Here is a 23242-nt window from a genome sequence, read left to right on the forward strand (position 1 = left end):
GTGCATGGGTTAGATGGGTGCATTGGTGAGTATGTTGCATCTTGAGGGGGGGGGGGGGGGTTGGGGGGAGTTAAGATGTAACTTATAGAGGACATATGGGGTGGTGTAAGGTCATTGTTCTGGAATTAGTTCCCCTGGTATAATGTTGGAGTGCTGTGATCAGTGTAACTTTTCTTTTTTATTGTACAGAGTTGCAGATGATCTGCTTTGAGTATGGCCTTGTGAACATGATTATTGTATGGTGATTCGATGTTACTTTTTATGTTTATGTATACACCGCTTCATGTTTGTGCTCCATATGTATAAATAAACACTAAAAAAAAAAAAAAAAGTTTGAAGCAAGATGCTTGTGAAGGAAGCAGTGGGATTGCTTGGTGACCAAGGGGTGAAAAGGGCACGCAGGGATAAGAAGGTCACAACTCATAAGTTCTACTCCACCCCTCCCCCTTTCTTTGTACCACTACCCTTAGTTCACCTCCCCCCCCCCCCCCCTTTCGGTTTCCCAAGGATGCGTCATCAACTGTTCATTCTAGAAAAAAAACTTCTTTTATTGAATATATACATATATAGATATATATATATGGTCACAGCAAAATTAGTTTAACACCAAACAATTCAAAACACCAAATATTCATCAACCTTACCCAAACTGGACTATTTTATCCCTGGGACTGGCATCGCCCCTGCCTGTACACACTAGCCCTGCCAGCTGAATTTTCAAATATCAAAGCTTAATATGCAGCAATAATCTATTATAGCATTGGCCGTAAAAGCCAATCCCTTATTGTAACAGCTCTCGCTATGCAGAATAAGGCAGAGCCATCAAAGGCTTGCCCCTAGTGCTGTCCTACAGTCTGATCTTTGACTGCTGAGAACATTCTCTTCTATGAGTTGACATCTGGCCCACGAAAGAGCCACAGTCACTACCACGCATGTGCCTTAGAATTGCATGGAGTGTAGGCCTCTCTTGGCTGACAAACACGAAACGTTGCCAGTAACCCATCACACAGTGTAATAAAGGGGCAGGAAATTCTGATTCTCGCTAGTCCCTGCCCACCCAGCCTTAACACGTTACTTGCTGTGGGTCTTATACAGGGCCACTCCTGCCACAGCCCCCAGGAGTGATACCTCACTTGCCAGGGGCCCCCCAACATTATTTCTGTAGTCATAATAATATTTCAAACTTTCTAGGGCAACCCCGTATGTTGCTGATGACTATACCTAGGCCCTTCTCCAACAGATAAACTCTATCAGGCCATTACATTCCCAGGCAACTGTCTGCAATGAAATCATGTGTAATGCTAGAGCCACCAATAGAACACATGAATTTATGCATCCATCTGTTCAGCTTTTTATGACTTCTTTTGAATGCTCATTGCAATATATTTCCCCATGCCACACTCTCCTGGGGATGAGGAAGGATTTTTTCACTCTGCACACAAATCAAGATATGGAATCTGTTGCCAGAGGACGTGGTCAAAGCATGACGGGGTTCAAAAGAGGATTGGACAAATTCCTGAAGGAAAAATCCATAAACTGTTATTAGCCAGGTAAATTTGGGAAAACCAGTGCTTACCCTCGGAGTGAGACACAAGAAATATATCCAACTATTGGGGATCTGCTGGGTATTTGTGACCCAGACTAGTCACTGTTGGAAGCAGGATGCTGGGTTTGGACCTGCATGGCACTTCTTATGTTCTTATAGAGGACCAGACAATGTGAGCTGTTGGAAAGTGAGCATTATACAGTCTCTCCAAAGTTCTTGTACAAGCTCTACAATGTGCATTGATATAATGTCATTTCTCCCTAAATGGGCGATCATTGCCTGAGGGAGATTGCGACTTTTTCTATTGATGTATTAGTGACATCAACTGGTATCCCAACATCCCACGTTCATCCTTCCAAATAAAAATATCCTGCTATTTACTATACATAGGTGTATATCTAGTGGTCTGACCAGTGCTCTCTTGTAAGCTCAATGAGCAAATGAATGCCCACAAATCCATAACAACAGGGTCCCATGAAGTACTTGGAGTAAAATAGATATTAAATGATTATATGGGTCCGTACTATTTTTCAGGCCTGGTATGCTTTCTATAGTGCTGTGAGTGCCACCTGTCAATGGACATGATGGGGAAGATATTCAAAAAAAGCTGAGCCCCTAAATTTAGACCTCTAAATTAGGTCCCTAAGTTAGGCATCTATTTTCAGCCAAACTTAGATGCCTAAGTTTTCAGCTGAAAATTCACATAAATTTATGTGGCTAACAGGAATCTAAATTTAGGCTTGCTACTTATTTGCCTAGAGTTAGGAGCCTAAATTAGGTTCCTAATTCTGAAAATCAATGCTAAGCTCCTTACTTTGTTTCCCCTCCCTAACTCCGCCCCATAGCCACCCACTTTTTAGGCTCCTAAATTTAGGATATATATTTACATCTGCTCTATATCTAGCACAAGTGATAATAAACGTCTTTAATGTGAAATACTGACTGAGCAGGAGCTCTGGGTGAACAGGAGGGAGTTCAGGCTGAAGAGCTAAGAGGGTCTCGATGACCTACAGATGGACTGAGCAAACTGCTAGACAAATTGGTTAAACTGGCAATTTCATTGATGCATGCAGGTTGGAAAATCTGCCAACTTACACACATAAAAGCCAATTTACAGTGGTAAATGCATGTAAAATCTCCCAGTGTATATTCTGAAAGTAAGAAGTAAAAATGCACACTCAGAGTAGTTGTGCGCCACTTGGCCACTTTTTAGCCGGATAAGTCTTGAAAGTGCTACTTACCTGGCTAATTAAGACAGCTGGATGTCTATCTTATTTTGCCGGATATGTTTTAGACAATCTGCAGGACGGGTTGGATTATCCATGCGAACACTGTAATCTCCTAATACAATCAGATTTTGATAATGAGTAGAGATATTGGCCATAAATTCCATTGTTTCAGAGAGATGAGATTAGTATCAGGCAGTTCAAAAATCAAAAGCAAAGAAAAGTGAGTTGAGGAAGGGAGTGTGTCTGGAACAGGAGGGAATCGATATGTGAGCAAGGCTTTAAATCAAGCTCTTTAAATCCGAGTTTAAGAAAATCATAGCAACATTCCCCACCCTCCCCCCAGAATAGCACCCCTACACTTATAGAGGAAAAAGTAACTGAGGGAGGGGTGGGAGCAGGCTTCAGGAAGGCAGTAAAGGTCACTTTTCTTGAGTCATGTTTCAGTAAAAAAAATAGTATATGAACATTTTGGGTGACAGTCAAATCTCTGATATAAGAGCTACTAGTCTACTGTACTCCTTTCAGTGTCGTGGACTGAAGACGTTTCTTTATTTACAGGTCCTAAACTTAGTACAGTCTTATGTGACTCTACGGGTTCCCTTGTACGTGTCCTATGTTTTCCACTCTCCGGTGGGAGTGGGTGGCTGGCAGCACTTCGACCTGCAGTCTGAGCTGCGGCTCACTTTTGTGTACGACACTGCCATCTTGTGGAAGGATGGAATCGGTAGCCCACCAGAGGCAGAGCTGCAAGGTCAGTATTGGGGGTGATATGGAAATCCTATCCTTCTTAACCTTCCTTTATTTTTCAATGCCACTGAAACCCTGAGATTACAATAAATACATAGAGGTCAAATATTCAGACATAGTCGGCTAAGTAAGTTAGCCGGATAAGACTTATCTGACTAAATTATCCAGCATATTCAGCAGTGGGGGTGTGCCGCTGAATATACCCAGATAAGTTTAAACTTAGCCGGATAAGTTATCCAGCTGACTTTAGTCTGGCTCAATAGCAGGTCCTGTTTCACTTCAAACGAAAACATATCTCTAATAATAATCATAATGGTTCCCTTATTTTCCAGTGACAGCTATAGAAAAGAAATGCAGCTTCACCCTCTAGTTCCATTCTCACTTTGCGTTAATGGAGCACAGGGCCAGATTTAGACATGGGCAACACAGGCATGTGCCTAGGGTGCCAAATTCTGAAGGCGCCTGAAAACCAGGATTCCCTCCACTACTCTCTAATTTCCAGGGAAAAATCCCCCAACCCTGAGTCCTCCGCCCTATGGGAACATGTGAAAGAGTGGTCAAGGCTAGTAGTAGATCCAAGTTTAACAAAAACGTTTTGACAAGTTTCTGGAGGAAGATCCATTAAAAATTATTAGCCAGATGTTACTTCTGGGAGTGAGCAATAGGGAATACACCTTCCTAATATTGCATGTGCTGGGTTCATCCAAGTGAACCGGATTGGCCACTGCCAGAGACGGGATGCTGAGCTTATTGACCCAGCATGGCTTGGTTTGACTTTAGTTTGTTACAGTCTCCATACACAGATCACCCAAAAGTCTCATTTTTGTATTGTAGCTGTTCCCTTTAGAGACACATTTTAAAGGACTAATTCTGGTAACAAACTTTGGCCTAGATTCTTCAAAATGCTGTATTTATAGCAAAGATATCGGCCGCTTTGGAAAAAGGGGCATGGCTGGGCAAATTTGCAGCCCGCCACATCGCATCAGCAAAATATGGAACGTGGTGGTGCAGCATCAACCGCCGCAATATTGGCCTTCGCTACTAACCTTTTCCCCCGTAGCGCTCTGGATAAAGCCTTAGTTATTTCTCGCAAAATTCCCCAAACCAATGTGCGATACTTCAACGCCCACAGCACTACCAGCCCCTAATTTTCCTTAACCCCGCCCTAACTCCTCCCACTTCACAAAAAAATTATAATTTGCGTACGCAATTTGCGATGCGCTGATTATCGTGTGCGTTACGGCGTTATCATGTGTGATAACGGCCTATCGCAAACTGAAGAATGACCCTGCTAATTAAGCCTTCCGATGGGAGTTAAATTCAGTAAGAGCCTATTTTCTACCTTGATTTTCATTTTATTTCTGAGGATATATTGGCATTTGATGTTTCCACCGTTATGTATCTTAGTAGATCGGAGTCCAACTAATCTGATCCTTATTAAAGCCCCATCCTAGCATCCTACTGCTACCCATGTCATGTGAATATAGCATTAATAACTAAGGAGTGAACTTGCGAAAAGGGATGGCTAAAACAAGAGGAACACGAATATAATAAAAAGTGCAGACTATATCTTCCAATAAATTTAATACATAAAGATGGAAGACCTAAAAGTAAGACCCAAAAAGGCAGCAGCAGAATTAAGAAATGGGGAAAATTGATATTTTGAGGTACCTGGGCTGGAAACTCTTCTATAAATGCTCAGTATTACCTGACTTATCTTGGCAGGTTCCCTGTACCCAACCAGCATGCGCATTAGTGAAGAAGGGCGCTTGGTGGTCAACTTCAAGACTGAGGCTCGATTCCATGGCTTATTCGTGATGTCACATTCAGGTAAGAGAGAACAGGAATTGTTAATATGTCACAGGGAGTTTGCCTGTTTTCAGACTCATCATCTCTCTTGCATGAAATAAGCCATATATACTGGTTACAACTTTAATAATGCAGCTGACATTTTTGTTACACAGCCTTGATATGAATTATCAATTTCATTGACGCGATCAAAGTCTGGATTCTGAATAAAAATCATTATAAACAAAGCAAGTAAAGTGGTAGGATTGTGTTTGATTTTGTACCCTCCTGAAAACAGAGGGTGTACCAGATATGTGCCTGGGGTAAAGATCCACTGTGGCTAAAACAAAGGAAGGAGAAATGTTGCAGTTTAATTTGTCTACTGTGGCTATCGATCATTTATTGATTATTCGTCTACCTTCCACATTACTAGAACGGCATATTCTATCTCTTAAAAGCAAAGCAAATTCCTGTCTAAGGGGGAAATTTACTAAGGCATGGCATGTTCTCCAGAGGGAAAAATACCGCATGATTCACTAACCAGCGGTATCAGAGATTAGTGAATCCTGTGGGATTTTCCAGGTAAAATGTGCCAGGGAAAATACCGCAGTGAAGTGGCCCCATGCGATGGTAACCCCACATCCCAGGGCCACTATCTTAAAGGGTCATGCGGCCTACAGACTTCTCCGCATTCCCAGCCATAGTGCCAAATTTGGTGGGACCACCCTCTCCCACCCCATACACCTCCACGGTCCTTGAGGTAGCTGAAATGGGGAAAAAAAAATCTTTATGCCCTAGTCCCAAACCCTGCTTGGCATGTGAACACAAAGTTTAATGCCTCCCCCCCCTCCCCCCCACACACACACACTCATCCCATCTGACGCCTCCAAAACCATTACATTCCAATCCCTGGTAGTTCAGTGGCTCCTAGACAACACCCTTGAGCTGCTGGTCAGCTGGTGCCATGTTCAAAATGGAACCAAATAGCCTCAACCTCCTTTTTCCCACATCATGACCAACTCAGCTCATTTTAATACCTGCATTGTTCTAGTTTATTGGGGGGGGGGGGTGATATCATATGGCAGTTGTGATTCTGAATGTTATCCCTGCGGTAATGCATTTAAAAGTCTCGAAAGGGGCATAGAAAAATTGCCTGTTCTTCAAACAGTCTGACCCATTTCCTCTAATAGCTTTGACGATCAAAGTCAAAGTTTTAAATTTGGCCTTTTGAGGTACTGGTAGCCAGTGAAGTTTTGCAAAAGTATGTAATATAGTAATGCTACTTGCAGTCATTTATCAGTGGTGCAGTGGCGTTCAAAATTAATTGAAGCTGATGTAGACCTTTTGTGTTCAGACCATTATTCCATCTGTGACATTACCATGGCATGGACGACTGTGACCAGACTTGCCTTGTCAGTGTACAGAGCGCGTTTACATAATTGTCACACATGATAGAAGCGATGCTTAAAAGTTTGCCTGAATTTGTGGTAGCCTGGCACCAAGTCCAACAGGATGGACCACACAACTGTAAATATGGATTAAGGGAAGACTGAATAAATCATTGTGGTTTGTTGTTAACCTTGTTCCACACTATTGAGGTGTCTTTGGCACCTGGAAGGATGGCTTGTTTTGCCCTGCAGCACTCCTTGTATTTATTGTAGCCTGCAAATATTTCAGAGGCTTCCATTGACCTGCTTCATACTGGGTTAGAGATATTTACAATAGTTTATCCAGTCTTTGTTTATGCTGTACCTACATGTGATGGCGACCTTAACTCAGATCCTGGTCACTAGAGATTGATTCCTGGAAGAAATCTTTTCTCATGGGATATGTTGATGAGTCATTGTGGCAGAGTTTATTATTGGGAAGTGGTATATTGCTTTAAGGGAGTATTATGAGGGAAAACCACTAGGGGGAGTCTCTACTGGGTCAGTGTAAGATGGTGGTCAAAGCAGGAAAGTGCCTCTTTGCCTTGGCCCTTTGGGAAGTGGGGAGCTCCACAGCTCCTTGGAGGACAGTTGGCCTGCTCAGTCCAGCAAGGTCCAGGCGTGAAGACCAGCGAAGCAATCGGTCATATCTGGTGGCAACCCAGGAAAGATGTGGATTACAGCTGCCTTGTGGAAACCCTATGGGAAGTGAGTAAACTATGCTGCTGAGACAAATTCTGTGAGTACGAATCTCATCCGAACTGGGAAACAATGGGAGGCTTTTTTATTTTGCACTATGCCATTCAAGCGAAGACCTGGAGGAAAAGTGTTTTGTTGTTGCTGCTGATGTTGCTGCAAATTCAATGCTGTGAACCCTGATATAATCGGTGAATTTTTAATATTGTTCATCTCTGGCTGCTGGAAGCACCAGAAATTTTGGATGTACGTTTATTTTTATTGAAGACATTTTTTTTGTGTGAGACCCCATTCTCCATTGCCCACTTTATCCCAAGGTGTGGGTTAGAGGAAGGCATCTTTCATTCCAAGGAAGACGTTGTGTGCAGTCAGAGAGGTCACAGAGGGGAAATAAGAAGTTTGGTTTTTAGTTCCTTATCCAGCTTGAGGAGTAAAACCCTTGACTCTGTGCCAGGTCCACTACACCACCCGCTGAACCACGGTTTTGTTTTGAACCCTCAGAGACTGGTGCTTAGCTCCTAAACATCAGACACTCATTTTATATGCCCCAACAGGGGGTTACATACAACTTTGTGCTCACTGACATAAGTGTTCTGTCTCATAACTTGAGTATTCACACCAAAGTGTCCATCATCATCATTGCACTTTATTCCTTTTACATTTGTCCAGCTGAAGAAATCAAAGTGTATTACAAAAGGCTAAAAATTCACAGTTTACGGAGTTAGACATAGTGCAAAGTTTAAACAAATATAGTAGGTTATATGAAAGGTGCAGCTGCAAAGGTTAAAAGTATTGAACAGACATGGACATCGTTTAAAAATACAATCCTAGAGGCGCAGTCCAGATGTATTCCACGTATTAAGAAAGGTGGAAGGAAGGCAAAACGATTCACCTCACCTTTTAACCATGATGGTAAAGAGGCTATTTTAGCCAAGAAATCATCCTTCAGAAATTGGAAGAAGGACCCATCTGAAGAAAATAGGATAAAACATAAACATTGTCAAGTTAAGTGTAAAACAGTGATAAGACAGGCGAAGAGAGAATTTGAAAAGAAGTTGGCCATAGAGGCAAGAACTCATAATAAAAACTTTTTAAAATATATCCGAAGCAAGAAACCTATGAGGGAATCTGTTGGACCATTAGATGACCGAGGGGGTTAAAGGGGCTCTTAGGGAAGATAAGGCCATTGCAGAAAGACTAAATTAATTCTTTGCTTCCGTGTTTACTAATGTAGAAATATAGAAATGACGGCAGAAGAAGACCAAACGGCCCATCCAGTCTGCCCAGCAAGCTTTGCACTTTTTTTTTCTCATACTTATCTGTTACTCTTGGCTCTTAGTAACCTTTTGGTTCTATTTCCCTTCCACCCCCACTATTAATGTAGAGAGCAGTGTTGGAACCGCATCTAAGTGAAATATCTAGCTTAATTAGTTAGGGGTAGTAACCGCCACAATAAGCAAGCTACACCCATGCTTATTTGTTTACCCAGACTATGTAATTCAGTCCTTGTTGGTTATTGTCTGTATATAGATCCACTTTTCTTCCTTCCTCCTGCCGTTGAAGCAGAGAGCTATGCTGGATATGCGTGAAGTATCAGTCTTTCTCCCCTGCCATTGAAGCAGAGAGCTATGCTGAATATGTGTGAAGTATCAGTCTTTCTCCCCTGCCTTTGAAGCAGAGAGCTATGCTGGATATGTGTGAAGTATCAGTCTTTCTCCCCTGCCTTTGAAGCAGAGAGCTATGCTGGATATGCGTGAAGTATCAGTCTTTCTCCCCTGCCTTTGAAGCAGAGAGCTATGCTGGACATGCGTAAAGTATCAGTCTTTCTTCCCTGCCGTTGAAGCAGAGAGCTATGCTGGATATGTTGGGGAGATACCAGTTCCGGAGATGGTTTTCAAGGGTGATGAGTCAGACGAACTGAACCAAATCACTGTGAACCTAGAAGATGTAGTATGCCAGATTGACAAACTAAAGAGTAGCAAATCACCTGGACCAGATGGTATGCATCCTAGGGTACTGAAGGAACTAAAAAATGAAATTTCTGATCTATTAGTTAAATTTTGTAACCTATCATTAAAATCATCCATTATACCTGAAGACTGGAGGGTGGCCAATGTAACCCGAATATTTAAAAAGGGCTCCAGGGGCGATATGGGTAACTATAGACCAGTGAGCCTAACTTCAGTACCGGGGAAAATAGTGGAAACTATGCTAAAGATCAAAATCGTAGAGCATATAGAAAGACGTGGTTTAATGGAATACAGTCAACATGGATTTACCCAAGGGAAGTCTTGCCTAACAAATCTGCTTCATTTTTTTGAAGGGGTTAATAAACATAAGGATAAAGGTGAACCGATAGCTGTAGTGTATTTGGATTTTCAGAAGGCATTTGACAAAGTCCCTCATGAGAGGCTTCTAAGAAAACTAAAAGTCATGGGATAGGAGGCGATGGCCTTTCGTGGATTACAAACTGGTTAAAAGACAGGAAACAGAGAGTAAGATTAAATGGTCAATTTTCTCAGTGGAAAAGGGTAGACAGTGGAGTGCCTCAGGGATCTGTACTTGGACCGGTGTTTTCAATATATATATAATTGATCTGGAAAGGAATACGACGAGTGAGGTTATCAAATTTGCGGACGATAGAAAATTATTCAGAGTAGTTAAATCACAAGCGGATTGTGATACATTACAGGAGGATCTTGCAAGACTGGAAGATTGGGCATCCAAATGGCAGATGAAATTTAATGTGGACAAGTGCAAGGTGTTGCATATAGGAAAAAATAATCCTAACGATGCTAGGTTCCATATTAGGAGCTACCACCCAGGAAAAAGATCTAGGCATCATAGTGGATAATACTTTAAAATTATCGGCTCAGTGTGCTGCAGCAGTCAAAAAAGCAAACAGAATGTTAGGAATTATTAGGAAGGGAATGGTTAATAAAACAGAAAATGTCATAATGTCTCTGTATCGCTCTATGGTGAGACCGCACCTTGAATACTGTGTACAATTCTGGTCGCCGCATCTCAAAAAAGATATAGTTGCGATGGAGAAGGTACAGAGAAGGGCAACCAAAATGATAAAGGGGATGGAACAGCTCCCCTATGAGGAAAGGCTGAAGAGGTTAGGGCTGTCCAGCTTGGAGAGGAGATGGCTGAGGGGGGATATAATAGAGGTCTTTAAGATCATGAGAGGTCTTGAACGAGTAGATGAGAATCGGTTATTTACACATTCGCATAATGGAAGGACTAGGGTTATTCCATGAAGTTAGCAAGCAGCACATTTAAGACTAATTGGAGAAAATTCTTTTTCTCTCAACGCACAGTTAAGCTCTGGAATGTGTTGCCAGAGGATGTGGTTAGTGCAGTTAGTGTGGCTGGATTCAAAAAAGGTTTGGATAAGTTCTTGGAGGAGAAGTCCATTAACTTCTATTAATCAAGTTTACTTAGGGAATAGCCACTGCTATTAATTGCATCAGTAGCATGGGACCTTCTTGGTGTTTGAGTAATTGCCAGGTTCTTGTGGCCTGGTTTGGCCTCTGTTGGAAACAGGTTGCTGGGCCTGATGGACCCTTGGTCTGACCCAGCATGGCAATTTCTTATGTTCTAATAAAATAAATAACAGTTAACATTTTCAGGGCCACAGCTAATGTTTACGTTCACAGCATGGTAAAGATTCATATTCCCAGGGTTATATAACAGACAGATTTTAAGTTTATACATAAAATAGAAAAGGTAATAAAGTTAGAAGCTTATAGAAAAATGGTTTACATTTACATTCATAGCAGGCTAAAAATTCACATTCCCAGGGTTCAAGAAATAATAGAAAGAGATGCACTTATTATAGAATAACAAAAAGATCCAGGGTGATGGCTAATGCTTTCATTTACATTTAGGATAAATGTACATTTACATTTTAATAGCTTTCTAAACTGTTGTGTAAGAGGCCAGTGCCAAGTTCTGAATTTGATGTACTTTTTTTTTTACTATCCCTGTTTTGAGAATTGGGGCATTTATCATAGAATGCAGAACAATTGTTTTAATGTTTCCCACCGGCCTTCAAACTTAAATAAATGTTCTACAAGTTCAGAGAAACTCTGATCAATCAGTCCTCCCTCTGACCTTTTGTCATTTTCATTCTAGCATCATCTTTGACTTCCATGATCATGTCAACCGATCATCCGGGCCTAACATTTACACTCAGCCTGGTGCGAAGTGAACCAACATACAACCAACCTATACAACAGTGGAGCTTTATTTCTGATTTTGCGGTAAATTAAAGCCTTTTTTTTATTTACTTCTGAAAGTAATATACGATATGTATGGATTAGTTTTCAAAGAGATGCACAGGGGCTACACGTAAAAATAGCACATGCAAGCATAAGTAGCATGTGTCTCAAGAGTACACGCGTATTAGCAGTATTGTGCGTAAATTCTAACTGGAAAAACAGGGCAGTCTAGGGGAGATCTGAGGCGGGATTCAGAAGAACGCACACAGGCTGTTATTTTATAAGAGGTGTACATTTATATGAACTTGTCAGAACATTTTTTGCCCCTGCTAATTGGCTTGAGCAATTGAAATCGGACTTAACTTTTGTCAGCAGTTTTTGAGTGGAAGGTCTAGGTCAGTGGTCCCCAACCCTGTCCTGGGGGCCCACCAGCCAGTCGGGTTTTCAGGACATCCGCAATGAATATGCATGAGAGAAAATTTGCATGCACTGCCTCCATAACATGCAAATTTTCTCTCATGCAAATTCATTGCGGATATCCTGAAAACCAGACTGGCTGGTGGGCCCCCACTGGTCTAGGTGAACTGGTGGCGATTCAGGGTACTAAAGGATCTAGGTGAACCAGTGAAGGTATCCGCGGACTGGTGATTCCAAGTACACACGCAGTTATTTTTAGAACAGTGTACGCACATTTAATTCTGGGTTATTACATGTTCCTGCATTACAGATATTCATGCGAACTTTTGGGGCAGAAATATGTAACGTTTTATAAATTGTGTGGCTTTCCCCACACAGTTTATAAAATGCTAGCATAAATATTCGTGCATCCCCTTACGTGCCCAAATTGTGTACCACAGACAGTTTTGAAAATCGGGCTGCTGAATGTTAAACTGCAATGCTTTTATTTAAATAGGTACGAGACTATTCTGGAACCTACACAGTGAAGCTGATGCCATGTACCACTGCACCTTATCAGGAGTACAGCTTGCCTGTTGTCTGCAACCCCAGGGAGCCAGTCACTTTTGACCTTGACATCAGATTCCAGCAGGTGTGGGAAAACATGTGAAGAATTTATAAGCCTTTTAAAGTTGGTTTTCACATGATTATATCTCCCATTGATACTGTGACAATTAGGAAAGGGCAGAAAAAGGATGAAGGGTCAGACTTATTGGTAACATGTTAAGGTGGTGATAAAAAGACAAAAGACTAGTAGCAGAGTTAAATATCTGTTATGTACGTCTTGACCTGGAAAATTGACAAACTTCTAAGATGGAAACTTGTTTAGAGAATTCAGGTAATTCAAGAGTAAAAGGCAGCAAAGAAACAATATTCATATCTAGTCATTAAATTGTCTGAAAAAGAGTGTAGTCATAGGTTTACATTATTTATAACCATAAAATATTATAGGATTGTTTATTTAAAAATAATTTCTTAATCACAGCTGCAAAGATTGCAGCGATGTACAAGATGAAAAACATAAATTTAGATATAAACATACAGGGGCGGATTTTAAAAGGGTTCCGTGTGTATATTACGCGCGTAACCCCGAAAACCCACTCCTGCGTGCGCCGAGCCTATTTTGCATAGGCCTGGCGACATGCGCATGTCCCGGGGCTTGAAAAAGGGGTGGGGAGTGGGTGGGGCGGTCTGGGGGCGGGACCGAGGCCTCCGGCACAGCGGCCATGCCAGGGGATCGCACGCCGGCACTTGGCCGGCGCACGCAACCTACGCCTGCCCGGAGGCAGGCACAACTTATTTAACAAAGGTAAGGGGGGGGGGTTTAGATAGAGCTGGGGAGTGGGTTAGGTAGGGGAAGGTGGGGGTGGGCGGAAGGAAAGTTCCCTCCGTGGCCGCTTCGATTTCGGAGCGGCCTCGGAGGGAATGGGGAAAGCCATCGGGGCTCCCTTAGGGCTCAGCGTGTACAAATGTGCACCCCCTTGCGCGCGTTGATCACGGATTTTATAACATGTGAGCAGCTGCGCACGCATGTTATAAAATCGGGCGTAGATTTGTGCGCACCGGGTTGCGCACACAAATCTACGCCCGCGCATATGTCTTAAAATCTGGCCCACAAGTTTCATCAACATATGGGAGCACAATAGAAAAGATTACATGACTCTCTCAGTTTGTTAAGAATTACAACTTTCAAGTCCTTCTGTGAGGCAAACAGGCTTCGTCAGGACTTCTGCCTGCATGTGCTTAAATGGGTTTTCAACCACCTAAATATGCATACATAAGTTACTAAACTCATGAATTTGTCCACATTAAAAAGATGCATTCTGGGAAGGGGGGGCATGTATTCTGCATTTGGATTTGCACACAAATGGGCTAATTTTAAAAGAGCACGTGTGCGCACATACACGCGTGTATTGGCAACAAGATTTCAGATAAGGTCTCAACAGTTATTTCCTCTTTTTATCTATTGTTAAATATCCATGAGAGCAATTTTCAAAGGAGTTAGCTGGCTAGAAATCCCCAAGATGAAAATGTGTGCCCCATAAAGCAGCTAAATATAACCGCCCAAAACAATGAGCATTTTGGGAGAAATGGTTGAGTTGGGGGAGGAAAAATGCATGTGTGTATTTTAATACATTTTAAATATATATATATATATATATATATATATGTTAGCCAGTGAGTAGTCTACCCACAGCTGCAGCAGGTATATCATACACAGGTACTTTTTTATCCACATAGTTTTCCTTTGAAAATTACAAATTATCTAGGTAGTTTCTCTTTAAATTTTGCTTCAAATTTTGTGGGTACCAAAATACCTGTGAAAATTAACCCCAAATCACCCATATCATACTCCACAAAGTGCTTAAGGGGTAAATGTTAAGTAGGACATGTGCATCATACTTTTAAGCCCACTAAAAAAACACAAGTCGATTTTCAAACACAATTTACCCCTGTACGTTGTGTTTGAATATTGGGTTGTTATATAGCTAAAAGTACTAGTATACTCTTACAAGTTTCAAAGCAATGGCGTAAGTAACCTGCCTTAGCAGCATGCCTAAAATACACACACTCTTGGGGAAATTAAGCAGACTGTGTATTAAAATTAGCAATACAAAAATTTTATCATGCAAGGGTGTAAAAATAGGGAAGATCACTTTCAAACAAATGCACATGGTGGCATATATGCGCATTATAATGTACTGTATTTTCCTTGGGGAAATACTGCAGCTTAGTGAATGAGGGGGCATATATATATATATATATATAGTAAAGAGAGAGAGAGAGATTTTACACATTCATACTTATAAGTGTGCACTGTAGGCATTTGGAGAGCTTTGGGCAGTAGTGCAATACAGACATCAGGCATGGAAGATGCATGTCGGGCCAAAAGATGGCAACAGAGATATACAGGAGCAGAGAATCAGTGATATCTAGAAACATGGTGTAACAGAATCCTAGGCATCTGCATATGTAATGTGGCTAACGCTCATATAACTTCATGATTGATCTCATCACGTACCCCATGGAACATTGTCTGATCTGTTTAGTTCTATATTGGAATGTGTTCATTTTAGTGTTCATCTGATTGTTCTAGGTGAGTGACCCTGTGGCTGCTGAGTTTAGCCTGAATACCCAAATGATCCTCCTGTCTAAGAAGGCTCTGTGGTTGTCCGATGGGTCAATGGGATTTGGCCAGGAGAGTGACATTGCTTTTACAGAAGGTAATGATTTATTTATCTTCAAATAATTTCTTATTCTAAAAATGAGTAGGTATCTAACCTTGAATCCCAAAAGATGGTTGGTAACAGTTTATGAATGAAAAATTTAAAAAATATAGACATTATAGAGCACATTTTCAAAAGGGTTCCACACAGAAAAATAGCATGTACGCGCGTAAGTAGTATATATTCTCATATATGCTATTTTACAAACATCGAAAGTACGCCCGTATTTTCAGTTTCACGTGCACATTTTACCTGTGCTTAAATGGGGTGTTCTGGGCAGGGTCAAAAAGTACAGGTGGTTCTTGCTATTTTATAAGAGATATGCGTGTACAAATTATTAAATTTATTTGTACAGTTTTACATCTGCTAATTGACTGAAGCAAGCGAAATCGGGCTTGTCTGTTGTCTGCAGTTTTTTGAGTGGGAGGCCTGGGTGACCTGGTTGTATGGTTCAGGATGAAATGCTAGAGGGTGTAGATGAACTGGAAACGGACTGGATGAACTGGTGAAAGTATTGGCGACCTTGTGATTTCAAGGACTCTCACGAGTATTTTCAAAAAGATGTGTGCACATACTTTATAAAATAACTACCTTCACATATAAATAAAAGTTATTATGTGTACATGTTTTTGTATCTAAATGATATGTTGTAGAGAAATCTCTTCTCAGAGTTTGAGTGAAAGATTTAATTACTCTTCATTGGTGGGATCTGTTCCGAAGTTTTGTCAGAAGGATACTGGATCTCTGCTGCTAGCACCACCTCCTGATGTCACAGGAGAAATCAGTGTTGTCTGCCTCCATTTGCTGATAGGGGGAAATAACCCACTTGTCAGGGCTGGGCTGGTGTAGCTGGACTAATGGAAAGGAAGTTTGCAAGGAAATTTCTCCATACTTTTGATGTTTATCTATTGTTAAATATCCATTGTTAAATATCTATTGTTAAATATAAGTAACTGTGTTACTTATGCACATATATGTTAAATTTTACATGCATAAATGTTTTGAAAATTCATCCCTTATGTTTTATTTTAAAAAGTAGGAGCAGAAATCCCAGTTTTGCCCTCCAGAACACCTATTTTTTGTGCACATAAATGTATATGCAGATCTGGAATATACGCATACATTTATGCAGACAGCTACTATGCAATTTTAAAGCAAACCATTTGCTTGCATAAGTACATAAATAATTTTAAAATTACTCTCACAGAGGGTAATTTTATAACTGTGCGGGTAGGGCTAAAGTTTGCGAGTAACTGGTGTACTATAATAGCCAGCATTTTTAAAGAGAACATATGCACATAAATTTGTTTTCAAAATGCCTGGATAATTGGCCCGTTACTTTGGAAGGTGTAACTTATGTGGGTTAACTTACACGCTTATCAGTTAATTAGCATATATGCACGTTAGTAGCTTGTATTCGCATACCTGCTGTTTTATAAACATCAAAAGTACACATTTTCAGTTTCTCGTGCACATTGACTTGCGCAAACAAGGAGTAGTCTACAGGTGTTTTTCAGGTTGGAGCCAAGAGATCCATGTGTAAGTTGCTATTTTGTAAGAAATTTACCCGAATATATTAGGCAACTTTTTCACAAAATTTACACCTGCTTATTAATTAGCCTAATTGATATCAAACTTGTCTGGTATTTTTGGGTGGGAGATCTGGGTGAATGGGGGGAAGTTCAGGGTGAAGTAGAAACAGAATGGATGAACTGGTGGAGGTATCGACAAACTGGTGATTTCAAGTACACATTCATATTTTACAATGTATCTTTATGCATACAAGTTATATTTTTGGTTGTAAGAAAATATACATACATGTGTTTATAAAATAGGCAGAGAGAGTACATGCTTTCAGTGCATTGCAAATATTTACGCATACTGCAACATATGCATGGATGTTGGAGGGGTAGATATACATGTCATTGTGTAATATGTGCAGACCAGATACAGGAGATTATAAAATGCTAGACCAGATCTCCACATGCTCATATATGCACATATATGGGGCTGCCCAGATATCTTTGAACATTATCTTTTTCTTTTTAAAATTAAAAAGCATGCATGTAAAGTTTCAACTCCATCTCTCAGATCGCCTCTCTCCAGTGTGCATAAAAGTATGTGCATAATTGGGTAATTTATGTACTACAGTCCTGTTCTATTTGAAAGAGCCATTTGCACATATAAAACAATGTTTATATGGGTAAATGGCTTTGAAAATCAACTCCACAGTGTCTAAGAGAACTTTATTTTGATATCAATTATACATTGCTTTTACTTCAGATATATCTTTCCTTCTTTTCTACAGGTATTGGACACTTATCTTCAGTCATAGTAAAGCATTATTTAAATAGACGCATATCCAGAATACAAAATATTGACCGCAAATGCATATTACTGCTACTGTTCTCTTTTTCTGTCGTCCCCAATTTATTTGTTATCTGCCAAATCCAGTTTATTCATCTGAACTGAATGTTATCGCTTAAATAATCTCTTGGCACAATATTTACAACCAAAATGAATATGGTTTTATTTCTTTCAGGTGCCATTATCTATGGACGTGTAATGGTGGATCCAGTACAGAATCTGGGTGATTCCTTTTATTGTAGCATTGAGAAGGTTTTCCTGTGCACTGGATCTGATGGATACGTCCCTAAGTACAATCCACTGAATGCTGAATATGGCTGCTTGGCAGATTCCGCATCCCTTTTATACAGATTTAAGATTTTGGTAGGTATATGTGTTTTACTATGCACGCACAAACCTAGATGGTGTACACATCAAGATACTTCCAATTTAGAATCATCTTCATTTTGGCTATAATTATGTTTCCAAAATTGATAAACCCTTCAAGAAAACGACTCAAGAAAGATTATCTTGTCTTCTAAACAGTTTTATAACATATGGAAATTTTTGTTTGTGAACTGAAAAATCAACAATGCATGCATGCAGAGTAGAGTGGGTTGGGGAGATTTCATGTAACAAGACAGTAATGAGAGCCAGAAAAATGCTAGGATGTGGAAGGAGAGATATAAGTAATAGAAAAATTGTTCTGTCCTCACTTTATATCTTTGCTGTTTCTTTAGACAGGTAGTTAATTTGATCAAACTTTAGGTATTCAGATTGACTCGCTTCTTATAATCATTTATTTCAGAACAATTTAATAAACATTAAGGGCCTGATTTTAAAAAGCATTTACACACTTAAAATTGGGTTTTGCATGTGTAAATGCACCTTACCAAGTAAGTGGGCGTTTGAAAATTTCTACAATATATGCGCTTGAATTTGTCCATAGGATATTCATGTGTGAGTGCATGTTACACATGTAATTTTGTTTTTAATTGATACAATAATAAGTTACATTTATGTGCATAGCTCCTTTTAAAAAATTACCTCCATAACTTACTGTAACATGAAATGGAATCAATAACAACTGTACAGAATCTCTAAATTGTTAAATTTGTGATTAAGCTTTCTGGAATACCTTGGTTGAATACAGGGTAAGAAGGCAATGCTTTTTAGGAGGCCCAGAGATAAAGATGGTGGTGCAAGCTTAGCTCAAAGTCCTTTAATCAAAATAGGGATTTATCCTCCACAGAGAAACAAGCCTTCAAGGTGCCTTTGAGTTTCCAGGGGTGATCAGTAGGGAAAAAGATTACTCTCTGAATCAGGAAATGGAAAACAGGAAATGCTCATTCACAGACTATCGGATTACCCACAGTTCATCTCTCATGACCTATTACATCAAAGTTTATAGCCTAAGGGTTATAGTCAATAGAACCACAGGTAACCAGGTGGCATTATACTGTAAAAACAAATCAAATATAAGCTGTGCATATAGTATAAACATAGAAGCAAATCATTGGTAAATCATTTTCTGCAGCATTTCATTCAGTTCTCCAAAAGTATATAGATAAAAGTAGAAGCAGTCCAGGCAAGGGTTATGAAAGTGGTACAGTGTCAACACAATAAGTCCTATCAGTTGTGACTTAAGAATGTATACCTGGGATGTGCATTTGTTTGAAATGAAATGGAAAATTTTAATGAAATTTTCTTTTTTGTTTCAAATTATTTCTAAAACTAAACAAAAGAAAATCATATTACATTTCTTTCATTTTCGTTAATTTTGTTTTACAAAAATGTAACACGATCAGTACTGCCCAAAAAAATCCACTGCTTCTGAGCACCCCCTACCCTCATCCCTGGGCCTTCTTATTTCTTCACGGGGTAGGAGCTTTCTCCTAGGATAAGCAAGATGTTAGTCCTCACATGCGGGTGACATCATCCGATGGAGCCCGGCAGGGAAAACACTGAGCATGCCACTATCCATGTGTCCACGTGGGGTCTCTCTTCAGTCCTTTCTTTTCCACGGAGCTACCATCTTGCAGAGGTGGAGTTCATGCTCTTTTTCTCAGGAAACTTCTTAAAAGTGAATTTTTCACTTTTTTCTTCCTGGGTCTCTTAGGTTTTCACTCCTTCTTGGTTGGTGAGTATTTTTTCATGCTTCTCCTATTCCCACTGGTCATCGTGCCTTTTGCAGCCTCTGGTGAGCCTCATGGTGGCCTCGGGCTTTCGTTGGTGCCCCCAGTGCTCCCAGACTATGATCCTGATGTATTCACACAATGTGTGCATCCTCTGCCTGGGGGCATCAAACAATGTTTGGAACTGCGAATTGTGTGCTCAAATGACCCCAAAAAGACGTCAGGACAGGTTGGATAAGATGGAGAAGGTTTTTCTCTCGGGTAAATCTGAACCCTCCACATCAGCATCGATGTCATCGACACCTAAAGACCAAGGGGAACCGTTCGTCCTCGATCCCTCGGTGACCACTCCTTCCCCGAGGCTTGCGGGGGAAAAAGGCTCTGGGGATCGCCTAGTCTCAGTTTCCTCCAAGTCGTGGATTTCAGGATCGTCTTCCTCGTCATCGACACTGGGGAAGAACCGGGCCGAGCTCCGTGGGAGGTCTTGGAAGCACCATCACTGGTCCCCACCTGCACACGGGCTGGGTCCGGTGCTTGTCGTCTTGCCCCAAAGCGGCCACAGCATGAGGAGACTCCATCCTCCATCGATGCCCGAGGCAATCCACGCTGATTCCAGTACTGGATGTTGTTCCTCCTCAGGGCTCCAAGGAGGAGTTGGCCTCTTCCCTCCCCTCTCAGACTGCCCTTTCATCGGAGGCTGTTGAGGTGGAATTGGAACGTCGGGTGCACCTGGTGATGGAATGTGCTTTGTGCAACAGGGAGCTGATGCGCCCGCCACCTGGGCCGGCGCCTTCCCTGATGCCAGTGCCGGCACTAACACCCTGAATCCCGGTGCCGATGCCGGTGCCTGTGCCATTGCTGCCCACGGTACCAGGGCTGGAGCTGTTGTTGGACCATCTTGACGTCCTCCTCCGTGTCCTCCCGACCTAGTTACTGCCGGTACCCCGCAATTTCTCGGTGGGCCGTTGGGCACCAAAATGCAAGGTGTCCGAGCTTGTCCTTGTGAGGGATTCATCCGAGGAAGAGGGGCCGTCGATGCCCTCTGCTCCACGGGGCCCTCATGTCCCCCATCCAGTGCTGCCGGGACCTGGGCTGGGCCTTCGGGTCCACCGATGCCCTTGGTTCCCTCTGTGCTCCTGCCTATGGACACGCCCAGTGCTCCCCGGTCCTCTTCTCTGGATGGCCGGGATGAGCCTGAGGGTCAATATGACCTCAGGGGGGAAGACGCCTCTGATGCTTCATCAGTGAATTCCGATGATCTTCTGTCAGATCATTCCCCCTTGAAGGAGCGCCGTCATTCACCACCGGAGGACTTGGCCATTGTGGGGTTCATCCGGGCGATGACTGAAGCCATTCCTATTCAACTTATGACAGAGGAAGATGCCCACCATAAGATGCTGGAAATCCTCCAGTTCATGGACACCCCAAAGGAGGTTGTAGCGGCCTGTTCATGAGATTTTCAGAGCTGCTTCGTTGGATCTGGGAGCACCCCTTCTCTGTGGCCCCAGTGAATTAGAAGGCTGATGGGGTGTACCTTGTACAGCAGACCATAGTGTTTGAGAAGCGCCAACTTCCCCACCAATCAGTGGTATTTGAATCTGCGCTAAAGAAGGCAAAGAGGTCAAAAACTCATAACTCAGCCCCTCCAAGCAAGGACAACAGGGCATGGGATGTTATGGGGAGGAGAGTGTTTCAGAACTCCATGTTGGTGGCCTGTATTGCCTCCTACCTTTTGTATATGACCAAATATACCCATAATCTCTGGAAACAAGTCCAGGAGGTTGCAGATGGCCTGGTGCAGCAACCTCAGGAGACCCTTATGGTGCTTGCCCCGCAGGGCCTAGAGTGTGGAAAGCACGAAGTATATGCTACCTACGATGTATTTAAGATGATGAGCTGGATTTTCACCCTTGGACCTCCGTCCAAAGGTGCAGGACTGGCTAGCTGACTTGCCTTGCACTTGGGATAAACAGTTTGTGACAAGGTCTTCTACAGGCTGCGGAAGTACTACCCTCCTGCCCTTCACTCTCGACCACAACAGACCAGCGCCAGAGGCAGATCTCGTCAACAGCATGGGCCTTGGCCTCAGCCAGCACTCAAGGCTAGCCCTGCTACAGTGTTTTCACTAGATTCGAGGGAGCATAAGCCAGTCGCCACTTCCGGTACCGGAGGACCCACCGGTCGGGGGCAGACTCTGTTTCTTTGCGGATCGGTGGCCGGCTGTGACTTCGGATCAGTGGGTCTTGTCCATCATCCATCACAGCTATCGGTTGAATCTCGTGGCTGTTCCACCGGATTCTCCCCCCTGCCTGCAGTGGGGTCCCATCTCGCATCCAGAAGTGCTCCAAGAGGAGCTTTCAGCCCTTCTAATGACCAGAGCAGTAGAACCAGTCCCTTGGGAGCAGCAGGGACAGGGGTTTTACTCCCATTATTTTCTAATTCCAAAGAAAACAGGAGGCCTTCATCCCATTTGCGAGCCTTGAACAGATTTCTCAAGAAAAAAAGATTCAAGATGGTATCTTTGGACAACATGATTCCCCTCTTAGAAAGTGGAGACTGGCTTTGTTCCTTCGACCTCAAAGATGCTTATCAAGATCAAGATGACATCAAGATCCTCCCTAGTCACAGGAGGTATCTTTGCTTTGTGGTAAGCCGTCAAAATTTTCAGTACGGTGTGCTCCCGTTTGGCCTGGCCTCCGTGCCCTGGGTCTTTACAAAGTGTTTGGCTGTGGTGGGCGCTTATTGAGCCAGCTGGGAATCCAAGTCTTTCCATACCTGGATGACTAGTTGACCAAGAGTGCCACGCAAACAGGGGTAGCGCGGTGTCTACACTGGACCATTCAGGTGTTGAAATACCTGGGATTTCTAATCAACTACCCAAATTCCAATCTCTGTCCGTCGTCATGGCTGGATTTCATAGGAGCCGTGTTGGACGTGACACAGGCAAAAGCCTTTTTGCCCCGCGTCAGGGCGCACTCACTGCTAACCCTGGTAGAGGAAGTCCAGCACCGCCAGCAGGTCTCTGCGCGATGTATTCTGCAGCTCCTGGGGCACATGGCCACTCCGGTCCATGGCACCCCATTTGCCCCGCCTGCATATGCGTTGAGTCCAGTGGACTCTACGCTCCCAATGGCGGCAGAACACCCAGGGCCTTCAGGTTTCCCCCCTCTCTCAGGGCCTCCCTTGCTTGGTGGAGATCCCCATCCAATCTGGATCCGGGGGTACATTTTCAGGCTCCCCTACACCAGGTTGTGCTTACCACATATGCGTCCCACCTGGGCTGGGGCCTATATAAAGGACTTCCTCACCCAAGGTCTGTGGACTGCTGAAGAAACTCGGTGTCAGATGAACTTCTTAGAGCTTCGGGCGATCCGGTATGCGCTGTGATTGACTGTCCAACAAGGTGATCCTCATTTAGA

General features: G+C 42.4%; 1 protein-coding gene across 1 annotated transcript in view; it reads left to right on the forward strand.

Annotated features, from left to right (window-relative positions):
- Window positions 1-23242, forward strand: part of FREM2 (FRAS1 related extracellular matrix 2) — a 322606-nt gene that overhangs the window by 285597 nt on the left and 13767 nt on the right. Inside the window, exons 17-22 of the mRNA XM_029602748.1 lie at window positions 3334-3526; window positions 5248-5352; window positions 11574-11701; window positions 12573-12707; window positions 15213-15339; window positions 17885-18072. Coding sequence (XP_029458608.1) covers window positions 3334-3526; window positions 5248-5352; window positions 11574-11701; window positions 12573-12707; window positions 15213-15339; window positions 17885-18072 — 876 coding nt within the window. The remainder of the gene's footprint in view (window positions 1-3333; window positions 3527-5247; window positions 5353-11573; window positions 11702-12572; window positions 12708-15212; window positions 15340-17884; window positions 18073-23242) is intronic.

The sequence above is a fragment of the Rhinatrema bivittatum genome, chromosome 5 (genome assembly GCF_901001135.1).
Source record: "Rhinatrema bivittatum chromosome 5, aRhiBiv1.1, whole genome shotgun sequence".
Classification (NCBI taxonomy): Eukaryota; Metazoa; Chordata; class Amphibia; order Gymnophiona; family Rhinatrematidae; genus Rhinatrema; species Rhinatrema bivittatum.